The following is a 21996-nucleotide window of genomic DNA, read 5'->3' as shown; positions in this document are numbered from 1 at the left end:
GGTTTAGCCGTTAAGCTCTCCCACTTGGTCCTCCTCTAATCGAATGCGTCAACTGAGACAACGGGGAGAAGATTCGCCAGCGTTGGATTTTATCAAAGTTCTCGTTTACGTTTACGCACATCACGAACGCTGTCCATTGGCCCATCTGGTTATGATAAGATTATTTCTCTCTAACCAAGGTCGATGTACTCATGTTATCCATCTGAACATGCTCCGTACATCCTGTCATCAACTGTCGTGTCCCTTTAGTACACGCCTGGAACAATGTGATACGGTACTTTCTTGCAGTACACGTCCCAGTCCTTGCCATACTTCTTCCTACACTTTTCTTCGTCTCGGCTCTCACGGTGGATCAAGAGAATGGCAAAGTAGATCATGTAGAAATACGTGATCAGTATGCCCCAGCCACGTGCCTCCCCAGGTACGACCTCAAGCTTGGAGTGGTTGACGACAAGGTAGCCAGCCACGCCGGTGGGTAGGCAGTACGACCAGGACATGAGCCAATCGCCAAAGTAGTTGATGTGCCGCGCGGTGCCCCACCAGCCAGTGATCAGGAGCTTGCTGCCCGCGCTCGTCTCCATGTACTTGAGATGCTTAATCTTCGGGTCGCTGGGGTCGGTGCGGAACCGGTTCTTCTCGTTGTTCGCCGAGCGGAAAATGTAGTAACCACTGGCCTGGAGCCCGAAGATGACTGCCATTTCGAAATAGGACAGGACTTTCGGGTCAATGGCGAGGTAGCGGGCCTGCAGGGAGTAGACAAAGGGCACCCAGACGAGATCGCCAAACGAAAGCATGAAGCCGAAGCCGTCCGTGGTAATGTCCATGGTGGTTAAGATGGCCGGTTCCATGTAGAGCGCATCAAGCACGTAGAAGGCATGCGAGAAGGTCACAATGAGGATGCTGGCGGTGATGTTGCCGTAGTTGTGATACTGCCGAGCGATAAATGAAAGGTCAAGAACGACCCAACCAAGCATGCCAGGACGCAGTTCCATGAACGCCTTGATGTCAATCTCGCCGAAGAAGGGGAGAGTGATTCGGGGGTTGAGCTCGCGACCGATAAACCAGTCGTACAGCATGTTTCCGCTGTGACCTCCGGCCGCAAGCTCACGGCTGTCCTTATTCCCGGGCTTCACAGCAAAGCTGCGCAAATACACAAAGGTTGCCAAGGCATAGGAAATTATGATGTTCGATGTAAGGATGGGAATATAGTTGGCCCAGATGAAGGTCCAGAGGGGGAATTCGGCGCCGTAGACGAGTGTTCCGGCGGCGCAAATGCCGAGTGTGACAAGGGCGGAGAGAAAGGCTGTATCTTGTAGTTAGCGACAGGAATACGCAGCGTGGCATCTCCGACGTACCATTGAAACGGTACTTCAGCCTTCCACCCGAACGCAGCTGGACGCCCTCTACCTCAGTGGCGGGTAACACGGCGTTCAGGAACAGACTGAAGAAATAGTATCCGACCGTGGCAGCAAAAGCCGGGATGTTGACAAGGGACGAGAAGCCCTGCCAGCCAACCTCAAGCTTTAGCCTGTCCAACGAAAAGGTCTTGGGCTGCAGGAGCGAGGGCGGGGGGCAGCCCGAGGTCTCGTTTACGAAGAAGGCGAAGACAAAGCATAGGATGGGCAGTCCGAAGGAGACGCCAAATGCTCCCAGCCTGAAAAGTTAGTGCATGCATGCGGTATGATGCAAGGCTGGATCGCTTACGGGCCGCCGAATTCCATAGGATGCGCCTCCTTGTCGTGGGAAGCCGGGGTAGCAGCGGACTGCTGGGCCCGGGGCTTTCTCTCCCTGAGCTGGCTCATGGCGGGGTTCGGGGACGGGCGGAGATGGATGTCTACTGCCGGGGTGACATTGGCCACGATGCGCTTCTTATGAGGGCAAGGGCAGGGCGGAGGGCGGAAGCTGTCGAGTTGAAGTCATGTCATAATGGACGAGCTAGGCGGAGCTTAGCTTGACCCTGGCACCTGGCGCCCGGCTGCTGCGCCCTCCGGCACTAACGCCTGCAACCAACCCGGCGCCGGCGGTCCCTGCACCGTGTCGCAGCGCGAGTCAAGGGCCTGTCACTGCGTGAAGCCTACGTAACGCACATCCGCCTGTCCTTCCTCGCCCGAACAATCCACCATGAAGCTCGCACACGCCTGCGCGCTGGCCGCCGTGCTCTGGTCCGCCGCGGGCCTCGCCTCGTCCGACGACAAGAAAGAGAAGAAGGCCAAGCCGTGCACCATCAAGTCGCCCACCGACCGCTTCTTCGACCTGAACCCCATCTCGGTCCAGCCCGACACCACCAAGAAGGGCAAGGACGGCAAGTCGCATCCCGCCGAGAGCTGGCACGCCAAGGGCTACGACTACCCCGCCAACTTCACCATCAACTTCTGCGCCCCCGTTGTCGAAGACCTGGACGACGTTGTCGGCCTGGACAGCCACGCCACCAAGAACGTCAGCGCCTACTACACCCAGCATGGCAAGACATACTCCATCGGGTGAGTCGCACCACTGCCCAATTGCGCCCGGCGGCCGCGACGCTGACGGCGTGAATCTCCAGGCAGCAGAACTCGGAGCTGGTCTTCCGTGGCCGGAAGCTTATTCTTAACTACACGGACGGCTCACCCTGCGGCGAGGACTCGGACTATTACCGCAGAGACGTCCACAGCCTAGAGACCAGAAAGAAACACGACGATGACGATGACGACGACGACGACTGGCACAAGCCCAAGAAAGGGAAGGGCGACAAGCGCCGCAAGTCGACCATCATCTCGCTGCTGTGCGAGACGGATTCCCTGTCGCCGCCAGACGAGGCAACAGTGGCCTTCGTCGCGGCCAGTCCGGACGAATGCACGTATTTCTTCGAAGCCCGGAGCAAGGCTGCGTGCGGAGGCATCGAGAAGGAAACGCAGCAGCTGGGGCCGGGCGGAGTGTTTGGGGTCATCGTGCTCATCGCCTTCCTCGTGTACTTTGTCGGCGGCTGCATGTACCAACGCACTGTCATGCACCAGCGCGGCTGGCGCCAGATCCCCAACTTCGCCTTCTGGGAGAGCATCTGGCGCTTCTTTACCGTGAGTGGCCGCCGCGCGCGTCGGTTGGTTGGACTGTAAGTCCCTTGAGCTGATAGTTTCCAGGACGTGTTTGTCATCCTTACCTCGTCCTGCGCCCGCTTCATGCCCAGCCGCCGTGGTTACAGCCGCGTGTCGCTGCATGGCGACAGAAGCCGGGGGCGGGGCCGGGACTCGGATGACGAGAATCGGTTGATCGACGAGCTCGATGAATCGTGGAACGATTGAGGCATGCGGCATTGTCGGGCGTTTGGGCCGTTTCATTTGGATAGTGTCTGGGGAATCTTCAGGGCAAGTCTCGGGTTCCATGAAAGAAATTGAAAAGCATTGGCAACAACCATTATTATTCCTGGCGGTGCTGATCCTAGAGAGAACTCTGGCTGCCTGTAAGTAACATTCTAGAAAGGGTTTGCGCCATCCGGCACCGTATCTTGGTGCGCTATGGACAAGGCGCGGATCTTTGAGATCTTAGACCGGCGGCGATCGACGAATCGTTGGTCAGATCCGCGTTCGGAATGCCGTCATCACTTCCCACGTGCAAGCCCATGCACCATCATTGTCCTCGTACCGCGCACGGGGCACCAAGGGCCCAGCCTGAGCTCTTCTGGCCCGCATTCCCCAGATCAACATGTCCTTTATGAACCCTGCTGCTTTCCGGACATCCAGAGTAACAATGGTGGAACCACAGGCACCTCGAGTGATATAGTACGACAAACCCATTCGTGCCTTGATCCCAGCTGCATATGCTAATTGCTCTCCATTTGCAGCTGGCACCGCACCGACCTAAGACTTCACGACTCGCCAGCCCTTCACGCAGCGCTGGACCTCAAGCCAGAATGCCTCTGGCAGATATTTACATGGGATAGCCACTATGTCTACCATGCTCGGTAAGTACTGTACACACAAAATACAGCCGCCGTCCCCATCCCCATTCGCTTTGTACAGTACATACTTCCCAATCCCCATCCTTCCCACTCCCATCATCCATCCATCCACAGAGAAAAAATAACCAACAGAAAAAAAAAAAAAAGCGTCGGCCCCAACCGCTGGTCCTTCCTCCTCACCAGCCTGCGCGCCCTCTCCACCGCCATCACCGCCCTCTCCTCCCCCAACCACCCCTCCTCGCGCCTCCTCGTCCTCCGCGAATCGCCGCAAACCCTCTTCCCCAAGCTTTTTTCCTCCTCCTCCTCGTGGCGCCCCACGCACCTCGTCTACGAGCGCGACACGGACGCGTACGCGCGCGACCGCGACGCCGCCGTCGACGCCCTCGCGCGCGCGGCCGGCGTCGAGGTCGTGACGCGCACCGGCCGCACGCTGTTCGATCCCGACGTGCTGGTGGAGAGAAGGAACGGCGGCAAGCCGACGATGTCGCTGGCGCAGGTAAGGCGGGCCGTGGAGAGGGCGGGCTTGGTGGTGCCGAGGGCGCTGCCGGTGCCGGGGTGGTTGCCGCCGCCGGGGCCGGGGTTGGGGGAGGTGGGGCTTGAGCAGGAGGTCAGCGGGTCGGAGAGGAGAGAAGGAGAAGGAGAGGAGAAAACGTACGCGTTCGGCCTCGCGGGACCGAAGGGCGACTTCGGCGTGCCGGAGATGGGCGAGTTGGGCTTCGCGGACGGCGCGGCGACGACGGGCATCGAGGGCGGCGAGGCGAGGGCGCTGGAGGCGCTGCGGAGGGTGCTGGACGACGTCGAGTACGTCGCGACGTTCGAGAAGCCGGCGATGGCGCCGACCGAGTGGGACCCGCCCGCGACGACGGTGCTGAGCCCGCACCTGCACTTCGGGACGCTCGGGGTGAGGGAGTTCTGGTGGGGCGTGAAGGGCGCGGTGGAGAGGTACGAGAGGGAGAAGGGGAAGGGGAAGGCCAGCGGGATGCCGGTGAATTTGGAGGGGCAGCTGTTGTTCAGGGTGAGTGGACGCTGTTTTCTCACTCCCCCCGGCCTCTCGTACTCGCAGACGAGAGGAAAGACGGCGACAACATACTAAACCCCCAATCTCCCCCCACAGGAAATGTACTTCGCCGCCCAAGCCCCCCTCGGCCACCGCTTCGCCCAATCCCACAACAACCCGCAATGCCGGCACATCCCGTGGCACCTCCCCAGCACCATCGACCCATCCACCGGCCTCTCCACCGGCGCCTACCTCGTCGACTCGCCCGAGGCGGAACGCTGGTTCCAGCGCTGGAAGGCGGGAGCGACGGGGTTCCCGTGGATCGACGCGCTGATGCGACAATTGCGCCGCACCGGCTTCGTCGAGCACCTGGGCCGGCACGCGCTGGCCTGCTTCCTGACCCGCGGCGGCTGCTACGTGCACTGGGAGCGCGGCGCCGCCGTCTTCGCGGAGCTGCTGCTCGACCACGAGCCCGCCTGCAACGCCGGCAACTGGATGTGGCTCGCCTGCGCCGCCTTCTGCGACCGTTTCCATCGCTGCTACAGCCCGTTCGCCTTCCCGCGCCGGTGGGACCCCGAGGGGCGGTTCGTCCGGCGCTGGGTCCCCGAGCTGGCCGCGTTCGATGCGAAGTACGTCTATGAGCCGTGGAAGGCGCCGATTGCGGATCAGAAGCGCTGGGGGTGTAGGGTTGTGGCGTACGATGACGCCGTGCACGGTGGGGGCGGCGGAGAGGGGAGGGAGGGCGCGGCGTCGTATCCGAAGCCGATGTTTGACTTTAACGAGAGGCGGCAGGTGTGCATTGATGCGATGAAGAAGGCGTATGAGGTGGGGTTGTATGGCGATGATAAGAGGGTGTTGGACGGGACGTGGAGGGAGTTGTTCGATGTCGGTGCGGAGGGGGCCACAAGTGGCGTACCCAAGCAGGGGGATGGGGCTGGTAATAAGGAGATGAAGGGCAAGGGGGCGAACGGCGCAACGGCTAAGGCAGGCCAGAAGAGGCAGAGTAGTGGCGCTCGCCAAGGGACGCTTGATGCTATTGTGAAGAAGTCGAGAAAGATATAAAGCCCGCAGTTGAAGGCAAAACGAATGACGGTCATGTCAAATGCATGCACAGCTTTAGACGGGACGTGTGTGTACGGAACAGCAGCCTTTGTGAATCACGTAACGATTATGTTGTAGCGCTACATGTGCAGTTGTGTGTAAAGAATTGATTGCTACTACGATGCCGACGACCGTCCCGTCTACCTTCTGGTTCCGCATAATGAGCTGTTTCCCTCTGTCAATGCGTTATCTGCATACTCCAGCGAGTAGTACCAGCCACCAAAGCCCCCCCTTCGCCACCTTCATACACTGCTCCTTTCTTTGAGACCAATCAACGAAATGCTCTTTACACCTCTTACTTCTCCGATCATCTCCCGGGTCACGCATTGCCTTTGAATTCCATCAGCCGCTTTGCGTATCTCCTTGAGCGGCCTGTGATGCGTGACTACTCCAGTCGACAATTCCGAGCAACTGTTCAAGCTCTCGAGTCCACGAACCGGTTGTCAAGTTACACTCCAACACTTCACCATCCCGCTCTTGGTCTAGGTTTTCTATCCCATTGAGATTCAGCCCGTCATTTTCTCCCAACAACACAAGGTGCTTTTCGATGGCTTCCAGTGCCTTCAAGAAGTTCTGAGGTATGCTTGGCCGTTCGGGAGCTTCCCAACGTATCTGAGGGAAACATCGCTGCAAGGACAAGATGAGGAAGGATGCCGTCGCGCTCGAATCGTTGATCTGTGTCGCTATTCTCTGGTTGCGAGAAAGTCAGCGGTCTTCTTTCGTATGCCTATTACTCTCCTGCTTCATGCCCGATGGGAGTAAGGAAGGAAGAGTGAATTCCATACCCCAATGACTATGTCGCGATCCCTTTGCATCTGCTTGACCTCTTTCACTAGGTCCGAGCCTCTGCGGTATTGCTGTGGCGAAATCCGACCGGCCACCCCTTTTATTTCGACTACCATAGACGATATACGTGCGGTGACCTCGTTGAGTCGGAGCATGTACTGGAACTGGTATTCCCGCCGATTGTTGTAATGATCGCGCATTGTGAGGCTCAGACCGGTAAATGTCATATGGAAGTCATACATCGACATTTCGGGCAGAAAATCCCGCCTCCTGTTGTTGGCAAGATAGCGTTCGGCACGTTGCGTGGCTAGGCGCACGAAACCTTGTTCGTTTGGAGTTGGTGGACGCTTTGTGAAATCAGTGGAGTTCAGTCCAGCCTACAAGTGACGGTCGGACGCTTCTTACCGACTCGAGGTCAAAGATGTGCGGAGGAGGCAAAGGTTCCTTCGTGAAATCAGTGGAGTTCGGTATAGGCTGCAGGTAACGGTTGGCACTTCATACTTGCTGCATCCACGGCAGGTAACCGAGAAAATTTCCATACATGGTTAAGGATGGTCTAATTCCGAGCGATAAGACTTCTGTAATTGTAATTGTATGAATAGGCCTGCGTAAGTACTGTGTGTGATGTAGGAGAATGAAAGAACTGCGTGGATGAAGTGGAAGTGACAAGGCTTTCATGGAAAGAGAAGGTGCAAAGGCAATGGGGCGCAAGTCCAAGGCCATGCAAGCGCAGGTGGGAAACAGACGAATGAGGAGGGCATGACTGTAGATCTCAACATTCTGCAAAAACAAGGCAGTTGCTGACCTTGTTTGTATGGACACGTTCATCGTCCATAATCGAATGACTCTCAAAGAAAGAGCCCCTGGACTGTGTCGCAGTTGCCATGGCGGACAGGTTCAGCTGAACGAGAATGCGAATGACATGTCATTTCATGGTCCCGATACAATGAGCCATCTCTCACAACCCGAATGCCTCGGCGTGCCAGAATACGTCCCTTCCCCTTTTCACCCACGCACCGACGTGTCTGCGCAGCTCTTTCACCATCTCATCCGGCCCACATACCAGAACGGCAACAGTCCCAGTCGACGCCTCGAACGCCTCGTCCACAACGGCGGCTAAATCAGGGCGCCCGCGGGAGATGGTCCGGTTGGATGGCTTCTCTTCATCATTCTGATCGTGCATCAGGTCCTGGGCGTCAGCGAGTTCGACGTCTCCATGCTCTGCAAGCAGTCCTTCCCGGCCGTCGTCTTCGCCCGTAGTGCCGGGGCTACGCGTCACGAATATGTCGATGTTTCGGTTGGTAGAGAGGGCAGGCGTGGGGGAAAAACTGGGATTGTCATCGGATTTCGGGGGGAAGGCCCAGCGTGTCTCAGCCAGCCGCCGCACTGCCCAGATGAAGCGGACGCGGGTGCGTAGTACAGGCGGCTCGTCGCCGGGGTGGGTGCCCTCAGTGATGGCACGGAACACGGGAACGGTGAAGGTAGCGCCTACACCGCCGGCCACGAGAAGAACGTGGTCGAAGTCGCGGAAGTCTGGCAAAGAAGCACCGTAGGGACCTTCGATGGTCAAAGGGATGGTAGGCTTGCCATCTGTTGTTTGGTGGCGGAGAGATCGCGCTACCGCGGCGAGGTGTTGGGTGTTGCCAGCGAGAGAGCGGGCGACAAGGAGGAGCTGCCGATCTTTTGAGGGCACTGAGGCGACAGTGAAAGGGTTCGTGCGGTAGCGCATGGCGAACGTGTTTGCGTAGCTGAGCGAAGGTTGGCCCAACGGCGGCTTGCTGAGGTGGACATGCTGGCCAGGCTTGAATTCCTTAGCATCCTTGTCGAAGGGCAGAGGTACTGTGATTTGGATGAGATTGGTGCCAGGGATGAGGGTGATGGATCCGGAGAACTGGCGTGTCTTGGCTTGGCGGAAGATTTGAAGGATGACGAATGCGGCCAGCATCTCGAAAACATAGGTCCGGATGTGAGAGACATGGAAGATGAGGACATCGACGAGAATGATGGCAAGGAGGATGTGTGTGGTGTAGAAGACGCGGTAATTCCAGTTTCGGATGTAGCTGAGGGCGGTGGTGCTCATGGTCGAGAACATGATGAAACCAATGACGCCTGTGATCACGTCTACATCCTGGATGCGCTTGGAGACAACGCCGTTTTGGACGAAGAAGTTGAAGTAGAAGACGGCGTGCAGGGCAAAGAAAAGGGTGAGGATCTTTCCCAGGAGCTCGTGGATGGCAATGACACGCTCGTACGACAAACGGGTCAAGATCTGAATGGGAGAATATGCGGAGCGCATGGCGAGGATGTACTGCAGCGGAAGCTGGGATGCCGCGACCATACCAAAACGCTTGGTGAGGTGTAAATAATCTAAGGGCGGCAATCAACATGGTGAATGAAGTACGCATCCAGTGAGACGGAAAAGAATCAAGTAGGAAATGCCATGGCTCGAGGAGCATGGCATGAGACTTTCACTCACCGTTGCCAGTCCTGTGAACAGAAAGGAAGAGGAGCCAGAGTGTCCACACGAGCCCGAGAAGGCACTCGCCCTTGGAGAACCAGCCGTCCCGGAGAGGCTCGTCGGCCCACCAGCGGAAGCGCGCCAGCTGCTCTTCAAGACGGGAGTACCAAGCCCTTTCCTCAAGCGCCATGGTTTTGTTGGGGTGAGGAGAACGCGGTCGCTCCTGTCTCGAGTGGCGGAAGACGGCCCATCGCGTGACGAAGCCCAGCTGGGCAACGATGAATACCGCGAGGATGGACCATTGCCCAATGGTGCCATAGAGGTTCAACAGGTCCCGACGAGCGGCCTTCTGCTCGCTGTCGAGCGTGACGAACTCGTACCCAAACATGTCGGAGCGCCGGGTAGCGAGGGGGCGGTGTAAAGGCGCAGCTGGGTCAAGGATCAGGCTCGTCCTCACTTTACATGTACATGTTCGAGGTCGGGGTGGAAAGGGAGAGGTTGCGGCTTATCTCGGGGCTGGGCAGAAAGTAAGCGCGGTTCGACTCTGTCTTTATTGGCTGATGCCTACATGACGTAAGCCGTAATGCAGGCTGCTTTCGGATAGCTCTGCTCAGACCCTCGGAAGTTTCACAGACATTACTCGCAACTCCACCACAGGACACCTGTATTGACTGGCCGAAGAACTCAGCTGATGATAGAGAGCCCCGTGAGCTCAGCGCACCAACATGGAGCTCCCGAGATTTCACTTGAAGAGCTTCGGAGACGGCCCGAGTCCCTGAACCCCACACCCCGCCGCCTATCTCCGAGCTATGATGCAGCCTTCCCGCTCCAATCTCTCGGTGACTCAACCTTGAGCTTCAAACACCAACGAAGCTTGTAGCGCCCCCGTAATGGCTGCCGAATCCGCTTCTGCGACGCCGCTTTGGCTGGACGTTGATCCTGGTACGCCATGCTACCCCTCGGCCATGGCATTTCTAGCTGACACCTCATGAAGGCCACGATGTACGTCTCCGCTTCTCGTCCCTTCGAATCCCCTCTGACCTCGATGCCAGGACGCCTTCGCACTCCTGCTTGCCGCGCACAACCCTCACGTCCATCTTCTCGGCGTCAGCACTGTCCACGGCAACGCCTCTCTCCATCACACAACCCAGAACGGCTTGAGCATCCTGGAAGCCATTGGCTGTCGCGACGTCCCCCTCTACCCTGGCGCCAGCAAGCCACTCGTACGCGACGCTGTGCACGCTGCTAGCATTCACGGTACACAACATGGCCTGAACCGGTCGGTCCATTCTCCCACGCATATTCAGCTCGCTGACGGCCCGTCGCAGGCGAGTCTGGATTGGATGGAACAACCATCATGCCCAAGCCCGTACGGGCTGCGGTGCGGGATGTCGACAGCGTGGAGGCCATGTACAAGGCCTTGATCACGACGCCTCCGAAGACCGCCTGGCTTATTGCGACGGGGACATTGACAAATGCCGCGCGGGTGATCAAGGAGCATCCTGATTTGGCGGGGCATCTGAAGGGTTTCAGTATCATGGGCGGTGCTATAGGCGGCGGCTTCACCGATGCGCCACTGGGAAGAGTCGCCGGTGAAGGGGAGAGGGTTGGGAACTGGACGCCGTATGCTGAGTTCAACGTAAGCACACATCTGGGGGAGAGGAAGTCACTTGACATATTGCTAACTTGACCAGATTTACGTACGTCTCATCTCCAGCTACTCCTTATATGGGCTTCGCCCTTAGCCATTCGAACAGACCCCTTAAGAACGACTACTAACAGACCTCCAGTGCGATCCTGAAGCAGCCCAGTTCCTACTCACTCACCCGGTCATCGCTCCCAAGACCACCATCATGCCCCTCGACGTCACCCACCAAGTCCTCGGCACCCCAGAGGTCCAAAGCAAACTCCTCGGTCTCCCCGGCGGCATTCCAGCCCGCGACTCCCCCGAGAAACCGCTTCCGACGCCCATCCGCGCCCTCTTCCACGAAATCATGACCTTCTTCGCCAAGACATACGCCGAAGAGTAAGTCTCAGAGATCCGCCTTTCCCCCTCTCCGGGGGAAAGAGAGCGTGTGAACCTGCCATTGACGGTCAAAAGATTCGACCTCACCGCCGGCCCTCCCCTGCACGACCCCCTCGCCGTCGCCGCCGCCTTCGTGCCCGACATCTTCGTCGACAACGGCGGCGAGCGCTTCTCCGTCCACGTCGTCACCGACGGCGAGCACCGCGCCGACCCGGCCATGAACCTGGCCGACGCCGAGGCCGTGGGCCAGCTGGGCCGCACGCTGGTCACCAAGGTGGGGGAGGGCGAGGAAGGCGTCCGCATACCGCGGACGCTGGACGTGCCGCGGTTTTGGGACTTGATCGATCAGGCGTTGGGGAAGGCGGAGGAGGTGTCGCCGTTGCCGGCGTTGGGGAACGATTGGTGGAAGACGAGGGAGTGAGTGAGTGGGTGGGATGGGCGGGTGCTAGGTGGCAGTCCTTGATGTGTTTTTTTCCGCGTCTCTTGGGGACGGAAAATAATGTCTGCTCAACAGAAATTTACGTTGGTAGGGCATCTGCTGTACGTCGTTGGATATGGAAGCAAGACCCACCTTTCTTTTGGCGCAGCTCACACGAAAGGACCAAGTGTTCATCTAAAACTGTGCATTAAATCCTAGAGATAAAGACTATCTTTACGCGTTCAAAAATGATGTCTAACTGACTGACGAGCATTTTGCGCTTCCAAAATGCTTCAGGGCCCACAAAAAGAAACCCACGCCCAAAAAAAAAAGGGAATCCGGCAGAAACGAAAAGGGAAAGGGACGTTTTGGTCATCATCGACGAGACAATTCATCTCTTCTCCTCTCTCTCTCTCATAGACTCTTCTCAACCTCCATGGCGTCGGCGATGGCATCCTTGACCGCCTTGGCCTGCTCGGCGCTCAGCCGCTTGAGCGGGCGGCGGGGGAAGCCGCCGTAGCCGTAGTACGACTCGATGGCCGACTTGGTGCCGGGGATGGCCGTCTTGGTGAGCTCCCAGTCGCCCTTGCTGAGCACCTTCTGCAGGCGGATGGCCTCGTCGTACTGCCCCTTGCCCCAGAGGTCCCAGATGCGCACGCACAGCTTGGGCAGGACGTTGGCGCCGCCGGCGATGATGCCGGAGCCGCCGCTGGCGGCGGTCTGGGCGGTGAAGTCGGCGAAGCCGCCGAAGGCCATGTAGTTGGAGGCACCGGACGACTTTGCGGTGGCGGCGTCGGTGGCGAGGGCGACGCGGGTCAGCTTGCCCGTGTTGCCGCAGGTGAACTTTGTGCCGACGATGTTGGGGTGCTGGGCGAGCTTGATGAGGAAGTCCGAGTCCATGTCGATGCCGGCGACGGCGCCGGGGAAGTTGTAGATGAGCACGGGGCAGGGCGAGGCGTCGGCGACGGCGACGTAGTAGGCGTGGATGGACTCGTTGTCCATGGCGTAGCGGTAGTAGCTGGGCGGCACCAGCAGCACGTACTCGCCGCCCGCCGCGTGCGCCTCCTTGCACAGCTCGATGGTGCCGCGGATGCTCTGCTCCGACGCGCCCACGATGACAGGTACATCTTTAAAGCCGGCGCCGTCGAGGGCTTCGCGGACGGCGCGGGTTACGGAGGAGCGCTCCGCCCGCGTGAGGTGGACGGCTTCGCCGTTGGAGCCCATGGTGACGAGGCCGACCAGGCCCGCCTTGGCCAGCATCACCGAGTGCTTCTGCAGCGTGGGCAGGTCGAGCTCCTCGGTGTCCGGGTCGAAGAAGGTCATGAGCGGGGCGTAGATGCCGGCGCGCAGAGGCGTCAGCGGCTTGGCGGAACCGTTTGCTGCCATGTTGGAGTCTGAAATCTAAGGTCTAGAGAGTAGGGCTACGGGATGGAGGGGTAAGGCGAGCAAAGGGATGATGGAAAGGGAAGAGGAGATACGTTGTTGCACCACGGCTGGCAAACCTGCCTTATAAGGGCAGACGAGGAATGGGCGCGGGCCGCTATAGCTACCCCGAAGCCGGCGGCATAGCCCACTTTTACTCGGTCTTCCGTCGACGATGTTGCGGCGACGGCAAAAGGCAGGGCCGCTTAGGGCGTCTGGGCCTGCTGATGGCCGTCAGACGCGCAGAGCCTCGCAGCGCGTGCATTGCTGGGCCAATGGCCTTGGCTAGCGGCAGTGCTCACGGCGGCCTTTTCCGACACCCGAGGGCGGGATTGACTAATGAGGGAGCTGGTGGTGGTGGTGGGTGAAGGCGATGCTGGCTGCGTGGTCCGAGCTGGCAGCAGACGATGGACGAGCCGGGGGGAATTGCCTGATGGCGGGGGGCCGAGTTTTCGCACCAATCAGCGGCGCGGCAGGGCGTGGGGTGCGGGCTGCGATTTCCTTCTTGGCCTGGGGAAGCGTGGGCCCGCGGCGCGTGCGCGGCTTCGAGCTCCCCTGCACGCCGCCCGCTCGCCGCCTGCCCCACGCTGCCCCTCATTGTCGGCCTCATTTTTCCGCGCAGACTGCACCGGCCGCTTTCGACCAGACGCCGACGCAATTATGTTTTCCGTTGCGCCTACTAGAATCGCGCGCCTCCTCGACTCCTCTCATCCGCATTGACTCGCCTCCTCTCCGCGCGCTCGCAGTCTCCCGCAATGGCTCCTCTCAATGTGTTGATGGTAAGGCGTGCCCCTCCCCCGCGACGCGTCTTGCGCCTGACTGACGCGTGACAGGTCGGCACCGGCGAATACACCACCGGCTTCGTCGGTGGTGGGATGTCTGGCTCCGACAAAAAGGTCGGGGTCGTCGGGCTGACTTTGTTCGACCTGCGCCGGCGAGGCAAGGTCGGCAAGCTGAGCATGGTTGGCACCTCGGGGAACAAGTTTCCGGCCATACGTGCGCATGCCTGCTGAACTCGGGGCAATTCGCGAAACTGACGCCGCGCAGGCGACCATCTGCACAAGAACATCACCCAGGCCTACAATGGGCTCGACACCTCGTTCGCTTCTTTCCCGGCCGACGACAAGCGCGATCCGGATGCGTACAAGGCCGCGATTGACGCCCTCTCGCCCGGCGACGCCATTACCATCTTCACTCCCGACACCACACACTACCCCATCGCGCTTTACGCCATCGAGCGCAAGATCCACGTTCTGGTCACCAAGCCTGCCGTGCAGCTGCTGGACCACCACCAAAAGCTGCTCGAGGCCGCCAAGAAGAATGGTGTCTTTGTTTTCGTCGAGCACCACAAGCGCTTCGATCCTGCCTATGCCGATGCGCGCTTCAGGGCCCAGAAGCTGGGCGACTTCAACTACTTCTACAGCTACATGTCGCAGCCCAAGTCCCAGCTCGAGACTTTCAAGGCGTGGGCTGGCAAGGACAGCGACATTTCCTACTACCTGAACTCGCACCACATCGACATCAACGAGTCCATGGTACCGGATTTCAAGCCTGTGCGCGTGACTGCCAGCGGCGCTAAGGGTATTGCGACGGACCTCGGCTGTGTCGACAAGACCGAAGATACCATTACCCTGCTGGTCGACTGGGTAAAGAAGACCGACCCGTCGAAGAGGGCGACTGGCGTGTACACTGCTAGCTGGACAGCACCGCAGAAGGCCGGCGTCCACAGCAACCAATACTTCCACTACATGGCAGCCAAGGGCGAAGTCAGAGTGAACCAAGCCAAGAGAGGATATGACGTCACTGAGGATGAGGCGGGTTTGGTGTGGTTCAACCCGTAAGTTGCTTCTATGGTCTGCGTGTGCTGTGGTCTCGGGGAAGCTGACAGGATCTTTGTTTAGCTTCTACATGAAGTATGCGCCAGACGAGGAAGGAAATTTCAACGGCCAGACCGGATACGGATACATTTCGTTTGAGAAGTTCGTGGATGCAGTCACAGCTCTAAAGGAGGGGCGTGTGACTCTGGACGACTTGGATAAGCGTGGTCTGCCGACGCTGAAGAACACGATTGCTACTGGCGCCATTCTTGAAGCCGGGCGGAGATCATTGGACGAGCAGAGGCCGATCGATATTGTTGAGGAAAACGATGTCTGGTCCCTGAAGTGAGCACGCTAACAAATTCATGTTTCCTGGTACGCGGGTTCGGTATTCCCTTTTTTGGTACGGCTTCAAAAGCTACGTCTACAAGTAATTCAGAACGAGCTGTTCATGAGCAGCCCCCAAATTCAACATCTTCACCGAGCTCCGCTTTCTTTCGCTTGCTTCATCGCTCCTGCTACTGTTCGTGCTTACCTCAAGTGCCGATAGTGATGGACTCTTGCAATGACAGCTCGTCAACTCTCGTTTCCGTTGAGTCCACACCTGCAGCATCGAAAACTGTGTACGGATCGGCTATTCCATACCACGAGGTGGCAGAGAAAATGAACAACACCAACCGAACACGGTCATTATACCTCCAGTGGACCGATGAAGAGTTCGAGAGGCATCTAGAGTGCTACCGTAACCTTGAAGATGAAGAAGACAAGCTCGACTACGTACTGTCGTGGAATCGCCTGCGCTCGCCCCTCGAGCTACATCACAGACTGCAGATGTGGCTCGACGACCGACACGTCTTTTACTCGCACTACTTCAGCGGCGCCAAGCACCTCGCAGAGCAGGTCCACAGAGGCCTGCTCCAGGCACGCGACGGCTTCGTCGAGCCGCACGAAGCCAGGCAGGGCGTGCTCGACATCCTCGACATGAACCGAGCCAGAGACATCGTACGTTTTTCTCCAACCAACCCGCGATGCTTTTTCCCCCGCTTTCCTCCTTTGGTATTATCTTGTTCCTCCCCTCTCTCTCTCTCTCGCACGCTCTTCTCCCCTTCTCCTTCTCCTTTCCCCTATCCATATCCCTCGACGTCCAGACACTCATGACCGGCGCGCACATGCACGCGCACACAACAAAACAGGCCCTCGAGCGCGAGTCCGCCCGCCTCAACGCCGAAGCCGCCTTCCTCACCCAGTCGCTCGTCCACCAGAGCGTGCCTCCCCACACCGAAGACGACGTCGTCGCCGTCCTCCAGAACGCGTGCGATCAGACGTGGTCGGGGGTAACAACAACAACCCGCGGCACCAACAACAACAACAACACCCAAATTAATAGTAGCGGTTCTCGTTCTCGTCGTCGTCCTCGTAGTCGGAGGAGGAGGAGGAGGAGCAGGAGGAGTAGTAGCGGAAGTAGCGGAAGTAGCGGAGAGATCGATATCGTCGCTGAGGTGCACATCGCCGCCGCGCTGCAGCTTGTCGATGGTGGTGGTGGTGGGGGGCAGACGACGACGGGTTGTTGTTACGAGAGCATCTTGGTTGGGTATCAGCGGCTCGTCGCGCTGCACGATCCGCACGATGCGATGGAGAAGGTCGAGAGGGCGTGGGTGGGGGCGTTGGGGGTGAATGGTGGCAGCAGCGCCGGTGGTGGTGGTGGTGGGAATGGTGGGGGTGGCGGCGATCCGCTGCTGCGGGATTGGTTGGAGTGGGCGAGGCGGGTGAAGGAGACGGTGGTGCTGGTTAGGGAGCGGCGTGGTGGTCGTGGGGAGGAAGGTGGGAGGCATGAGGGCCAAGATATGGAGGAGGAGGAGGACGATGATGAGGATGAGGAGGACGACGGTCCAGATGGGCTAGCGAACGAAGAAGGGGACAGGCGGGACTGGGGTGGTGACGAAAGACGTCGGTCGTGTAATGGGTCCGACGGCGGCGTGGACGAGTGGCGCAGGGAGCTCAAGACGCAGACGAAGAGGTGGCGGCGGCTGTCTCCCATCCCGGAGGCCGAGGAGGAAGACGATCCAGCGGAGGGCATGGATGCCTTGCAAGGACCGAGCGATGCACAAGACGAGGACAGTTCCGTGGAGCGATATTCGGAAGGACTTTCCACTTCGGAACAGGGGGGCTCTGACTCCAAGGACGAGAACTGTTGCTCGATCGAGACGGAATATACTACCGAAGACGAAGAGCAGTCAACAGCCGAAGACCAATACCTACCGGACTTTGTTTCAGTATTGCTGGGTAGCGATGGAGGGGTTTCGTCGGACGAGGATTATTTCACCGCCGAGGACGCGTTTTACTTGGACGGGTAGGTGATGTATGGACTTGTATGGAATGCAACTGCTATAGCTTCCTCGTGGTTATGATATGCAGCGGGCATATTTGAGATTATCTTTGGCGCTGATGTTGATTTTGGCTGCGTGCGAGGCACAGCGAGTACTTTTCTTCAACACAAATCTGTTACTGCCGTTGCGACCATTATCCGCTGAAAAGAGGAAACGGTTAAATCCATTTGAGGGAAACTGGGGTGCCTTGATGAAGTGAGTGCATCCGAATGAGACAGTGGGCCGCTTCGTCCGATTCGGCAACTAAGCTGACTGCGTAGACAAGCAGGCCAAGCCCGTAGCCGAAGCTGATGAATTTCCCCTTGTGTACAAGCGACGGTCAGGCATGCTGACAAGCAGACGCCGGTATTGAGCCGGACACATGGTAGCGAGTGAGCCAGTAAAAGCAAAGCAATGGCGAAGTCTCCCAGGTCCCAGCCGCATCCTTTCCGCCAGTAGGATCGTCCCAACCGTGCGTTTTGAATCCTGCCCAGACTTGAAGCACACATCGAGTAATCGGAGCTTTCTCACCCATGTCCAGGCGCCCTGCGAAGAATATTGGCTGCAAGCCATGGCGAAACGTGGTCGTGCCTGAACGACAGGAACAAATGTGGGCACCAGTCACAGACATCAGCCGCACCGTGGTTATACAGGGGCTCGGATCACTCAGCTTTTTGCTGCCTCATGGGGGACATGCCGTGAAGCGGGGAACGGGTGATGCGGAGTACCGATGCGGTTGAGCTCGCCATGGGCTGGAGATGGAGTATAAGACAGAGGACGCGGTGGACCTTGAATTCAGGGAGCAAGCAAAGGTCAAAGTCTTCACAGCCATCATCCGACATCATGGGCTCCATCGCAACGGCCTTCAACTGCTTCGTGGGAGCATGGGGCTTCATCAACGCCACAGCCACGTGCGTAGAACCCTCCGCCCCAGCATCACCGTCCCAATGCTAACCAAGGACAGCAACCTCACCACCGGCGAGCTCATCGACGAATGGCACGGGCCGTACCCCAGCGGCGGCTCCGTCTACGACCCGTCGGGCTACAACTCCTTCATCATCACGGCCAACGACACGACGGAGCCGGAGCGGCGGCCGCGCACCGTCAGCCTGCCCGCGCAGCCCGACGACCCCGTCGACGTGTGGGCCACCATTGCCCAGCACAGCCTCGCCGTCGGCGGGCCCTTTTACATCGTCAACGCCACCAGTAACAACTCGACGTATGGCGGCAACGGCTCTTCTTCGACGGACGGCCCTACCGGCTTCGTGCGCGAGCCCATCGAGACGTCGACGCTGCCGGCTTGGGTGGGCGGCGAGTTCTTCAATGCGTTTGCGTTTTACGACGGTTGCGATACGCATTCGCTGATCTCGAACCCTACCGAGGACTCGGAGCAGACGGTCTGGTTCTACAGGCGTCCGGATAACTCGCAGGGTTGAGTGTTTGGTTTTGTTGATGAGCGGGAACGTCGGGTATGTGTGTGTGTGTGTGTGTGCGCGCGTGGATGGAGGAAAATGCATGGCCTTCTTTTGTGCGTCTTTCATTTCGACTCCAGGCGGCCTGAAAAGTGGGAAGATATGTGTTTACTTACTCCAATGCATTGACGACCTTCACTGAACCATCCTCCTCGAGACGCAGAATATCGAGTATTTTGGCGCAACTGTTCCGCTGACAGTCAAGCCGGCGACAAGCAACCTAAGCTTCAGCAAGCCTCCAATGACGTAGCAACTTACCGCAGAGAAATGTAGACAGTGACTCAAATGTGTAGGATTCTTCGGCCCCTGCATGCTTGACCAATGGCGGTGCGCCACTACGCATCCTGAGCTGCCAATGTGGGGTTTACGGCCCCCGATCAGGGCTTTATTGCAAGACGGTGTCTTTTTTGCTGACACCACAGGAAGAGTCAGCGATCCTTAGCGGCAGCGACGGTGTCGCTTTAAGGCGTAGGGAGAAAACACCGGCAAAACCGAATGAATGAGCACTAAGGACTCCGCCCCCAAATGCAACAATTATCTAGATGCTCGCATATGTATAAGTAGAGTTCGCACCGCCGCCATCCAGTCAGAAAAACCAACGTCGGCCATCGATCAAAGAACGAGCATGTAGCAGCAGCAGCGGCACTCACCAGCTCACCCAACACCCCCACAACAACGTCCGTCCACCATGAAGCTCTCCACCACCATCCGCAACGCCGCCTTCCTGGCCATGTTGACACCAACATCCGCAACGCCCTACCCCGTCCGCACCCTCTACCAATTCGCCGACAACGCCACCTGGATCGAAAACGTCGCCGTGCGCCCCAACGGCAACCTGCTCGTCACCCTCCTCGCGCCCTCGGCCGACCTGTACGAAATCGTCTTGAGCAACAACCACCCGTCGTCCGGCCCGTCGGCGTCCAACACGACGACGACGACAGGAACAACGGCAGTAGAAGCGCGTCTGGTGCGCCGCTTCGCCGCCTACGAGGGCCTCACCGGCATCGCCGAGACCGCTCCCGACGTCTTCGCCGTGCTCGCCGGCAACTACTCGGACCCCAGCACGGCTTCGTGGTCGCTTTGGGAGGCCGACTTTACTTCTTCTTCTTCTTCTTCCTCCTCCTCTGCCGCCATCAACGAACTCGTCCCCAGCATCCCCAACGCGCTAGTCCTGAACGGCATGACTACTACCGCCCCCTTGCTGCAACGCGACGACGGCGTCCAACTCCTCATATCCGACAGCACGGCCGGCCACGTCCTGCGCGTCACCACCGCCGCCGCCGCCGACGACGACGACGACATCGCCGTCTACCTCGCAGACGACCCCACCACGTCGCCGCCCAACGCCTCGCTCCCGACCGGCGTCAACGGCGTGCGCTACCTGCCCGATTCCTCCTCCTCCTCCTCCTCCTCCGGCGACGGGGGGTACTTGTACTTTACGAACACGTACCGCGCCTTGTTTTGTCGGGTGCGCATCGACGACGACGACGACGACGACGGTAATGATGAGGCGGTAGCAGCGGCAGCGAAGGTGGAGGTCTTGGCCGAGGGCGTCAAGGGGGATGATTTTGCGGTGAGGTGGGAGGAGGGGAGTGGGGGTGTTGTGGCGTATGTGACGGACGGGGTTGACGGGGAGGTGGTGAGGGTGGTGGTTGGGGGTAGGAGTGGGGAGGAGGAGAAGAAGGACGTCCTTGTGGAGGGGGAGAAGGCGACGTCGGCGGCGTTTGGGAGGGGGCCGGGGGATGGGGATGTGTTGTATGTGGTGACGAGGGGAGGAAAGGTGTTGGCTGTTGATTTGGGTGGTTCGTGAGAGGAGAGGGGGGAAGGGGCTGGGTGGTGGTGTTTGGCTGTAGAGACTGTTTCGAGTGGGGATTGGTGAGGCTTGGTGTAGATTGAGATGTGACGGGGAAGAGAAGAAGATGAGAAGGAGAAGGAGAGAAATAGATAATGACATTGGACACTGTACCTTACGCATGGTTTCCGGATTGCGATACCATAACACGCATCCCTTGAAAGCAAACTGAGTGCTTCAACCCATTCTCATCAGCTGCCGCATTGAGATGCTTCAAGCAGTTCAAGAATAGCAGTCGAGCGTATTGGCAGAACACATACACATGCATCCACCAGCGTAGAAAAAACCAAGGAGAACCCAAAGAAAAAGAAAGTCCAAGCCCAACTTACCAATGGCCCTCTCCACCGCATCCCCACTGCACGCACGCACGTATGTATGTATGAGCCACCACCACCCGCCCGACGAAGTTCCGTTCCGCCCTTGGTTCCCCGCATCTCAAACGGTACCACACTACATACTTACCACAGCCCCCACCTCCGCTCCGTCCGTTTTTCCCCTCCCTCCGCCGAGAAGCAGACCATCTTGGCCTTGACGCAACGCCAAGGTCGCGGCATTCGCAAACCAAGTATCGGCATCGTGCCACATCATCATCATAATCAGCGACGACGACGACGTCGACGATCCTTCTTGTTACTGGTGCGTACCGCGAACCGCTCGTTTTCGTTTCAGCTGGAAAAACGCACGACACGGCGGCGGCGGCGGCGGAAACATTGGCGACGCGGGGCCACGGGAAAAAAATCCATGGATGTGGCGGCGGCGGCGGCGTTTTTCGAGGCTGCTGACATGCAGAGGCCAGCTCTCCAAATTTCCACGCAGCTGACTTCCGCGCCGCGAGCCAGGAGTCTCGAAAGGGAGTGGGGAAATCAAAAGGGAAAGGGAACAGAAAGGGGAAAAAGAAAACAAATGCTGTTCTTTTGTTCAAGGGGAAAATGAAAAAAAAAATTGGCAGTCTCTGATCTTGTTCGGACGGCAGGATGATGTTGAGTTCCATCCATTCCATACCATTTTCCTGTCCAAGAAAGACAGAAGCACAAAGAAAGAGAACCTTCTGGGGCCAGAATGGAACAGGGGTACAATGGCGAAGTGATACAACGGCGGCGAGGCAAGTGCCACAACCTTTCCCGTCGGCCGAAAAGCTGGAATCCTAATGTCCTTTCGAAACATTTGACTGAGACTTCTGGGCTCCGCCCGTGTTAGGATCCTTCTCCGACCTCTGTACCATGACAACGTCAGGTCGGGTGAAAGGGACGAGAATTGAACCGTGACTGGCGGATATCGGGGTTGGCGATGCACGAAGGTTTATTGGCACCCGTGTTGGCTGGATCCCTAACCGCAGTTCTCCATTAT

At 58.5% G+C, this 21996-nt stretch overlaps 10 protein-coding genes across 10 annotated transcripts; 7 read left to right on the top strand and 3 right to left on the bottom strand.

Annotated features, from left to right (window-relative positions):
- Window positions 1-245: 245 nt before the first annotated feature.
- On the bottom strand, window positions 246-1802 carry ERG24_2 (erg24, C-14 sterol reductase; the record flags this gene model as incomplete). The annotated part of the gene is made up of 3 exons (XM_066779161.1): window positions 246-1303; window positions 1356-1654; window positions 1705-1802. 3 exons carry the CDS (start codon window positions 1800-1802, stop codon window positions 246-248), a joined length of 1455 nt encoding a protein of 484 aa, XP_066629965.1.
- Window positions 1803-2121: 319 nt separating this feature from the next.
- Window positions 2122-3278, top strand: MRL1 (Cation-independent mannose-6-phosphate receptor CI-MPR; the record flags this gene model as incomplete). The annotated part of the gene is made up of 3 exons (XM_066779160.1): window positions 2122-2480; window positions 2543-3053; window positions 3117-3278. 3 exons carry the CDS (start codon window positions 2122-2124, stop codon window positions 3276-3278), a joined length of 1032 nt encoding a protein of 343 aa, XP_066629964.1.
- A 1635-nt stretch (window positions 3279-4913) lies between these two features.
- On the top strand, window positions 4914-5993 carry SLS55_007743 (uncharacterized protein; the record flags this gene model as incomplete). Its single annotated transcript, XM_066779159.1, has 2 exons — window positions 4914-4919; window positions 5049-5993. The coding sequence occupies 2 exons, from the start codon at window positions 4914-4916 to the stop codon at window positions 5991-5993; spliced, it is 951 nt and encodes a 316-aa protein (XP_066629963.1).
- A 1783-nt stretch (window positions 5994-7776) lies between these two features.
- Window positions 7777-9664, bottom strand: SLS55_007742 (uncharacterized protein; the record flags this gene model as incomplete). Its single annotated transcript, XM_066779158.1, has 2 exons — window positions 7777-9185; window positions 9295-9664. 2 exons carry the CDS (start codon window positions 9662-9664, stop codon window positions 7777-7779), a joined length of 1779 nt encoding a protein of 592 aa, XP_066629962.1.
- Window positions 9665-10166: 502 nt separating this feature from the next.
- Window positions 10167-11723, top strand: URH1 (Uridine nucleosidase 1; the record flags this gene model as incomplete). Its single annotated transcript, XM_066779157.1, has 7 exons — window positions 10167-10218; window positions 10271-10278; window positions 10329-10533; window positions 10605-10915; window positions 10971-10976; window positions 11067-11302; window positions 11378-11723. The coding sequence occupies 7 exons, from the start codon at window positions 10167-10169 to the stop codon at window positions 11721-11723; spliced, it is 1164 nt and encodes a 387-aa protein (XP_066629961.1).
- A 411-nt stretch (window positions 11724-12134) lies between these two features.
- SLS55_007740 (uncharacterized protein) lies at window positions 12135-13106 on the bottom strand (the record flags this gene model as incomplete). The annotated part of the gene is made up of 1 exon (XM_066779156.1): window positions 12135-13106. The coding sequence occupies one exon, from the start codon at window positions 13104-13106 to the stop codon at window positions 12135-12137; it is 972 nt and encodes a 323-aa protein (XP_066629960.1).
- A 791-nt stretch (window positions 13107-13897) lies between these two features.
- Window positions 13898-16412, top strand: SLS55_007739 (uncharacterized protein; the record flags this gene model as incomplete). The annotated part of the gene is made up of 7 exons (XM_066779155.1): window positions 13898-13921; window positions 13976-14138; window positions 14190-14979; window positions 15044-15304; window positions 15532-15961; window positions 16153-16293; window positions 16380-16412. 7 exons carry the CDS (start codon window positions 13898-13900, stop codon window positions 16410-16412), a joined length of 1842 nt encoding a protein of 613 aa, XP_066629959.1.
- Window positions 16413-16590: 178 nt separating this feature from the next.
- Window positions 16591-17313, top strand: SLS55_007738 (uncharacterized protein; the record flags this gene model as incomplete). The annotated part of the gene is made up of 1 exon (XM_066779154.1): window positions 16591-17313. One exon carries the CDS (start codon window positions 16591-16593, stop codon window positions 17311-17313), a length of 723 nt encoding a protein of 240 aa, XP_066629958.1.
- Window positions 17314-18168: 855 nt separating this feature from the next.
- On the top strand, window positions 18169-18761 carry SLS55_007737 (uncharacterized protein; the record flags this gene model as incomplete). The annotated part of the gene is made up of 2 exons (XM_066779153.1): window positions 18169-18236; window positions 18290-18761. 2 exons carry the CDS (start codon window positions 18169-18171, stop codon window positions 18759-18761), a joined length of 540 nt encoding a protein of 179 aa, XP_066629957.1.
- Window positions 18762-19485: 724 nt separating this feature from the next.
- Window positions 19486-20607, top strand: MCM5_2 (minichromosome maintenance protein 5; the record flags this gene model as incomplete). The annotated part of the gene is made up of 1 exon (XM_066779152.1): window positions 19486-20607. One exon carries the CDS (start codon window positions 19486-19488, stop codon window positions 20605-20607), a length of 1122 nt encoding a protein of 373 aa, XP_066629956.1.
- Window positions 20608-21996: the final 1389 nt, after the last annotated feature.

The sequence above is a fragment of the Diplodia seriata genome, assembly GCF_021436955.1.
Source record: "Diplodia seriata strain FDS-637 chromosome Unknown scaffold_8, whole genome shotgun sequence".
Taxonomy (NCBI): Eukaryota; Fungi; Ascomycota; class Dothideomycetes; order Botryosphaeriales; family Botryosphaeriaceae; genus Diplodia; species Diplodia seriata.
This window is presented reverse-complemented; position numbering and strand designations above follow the sequence as displayed.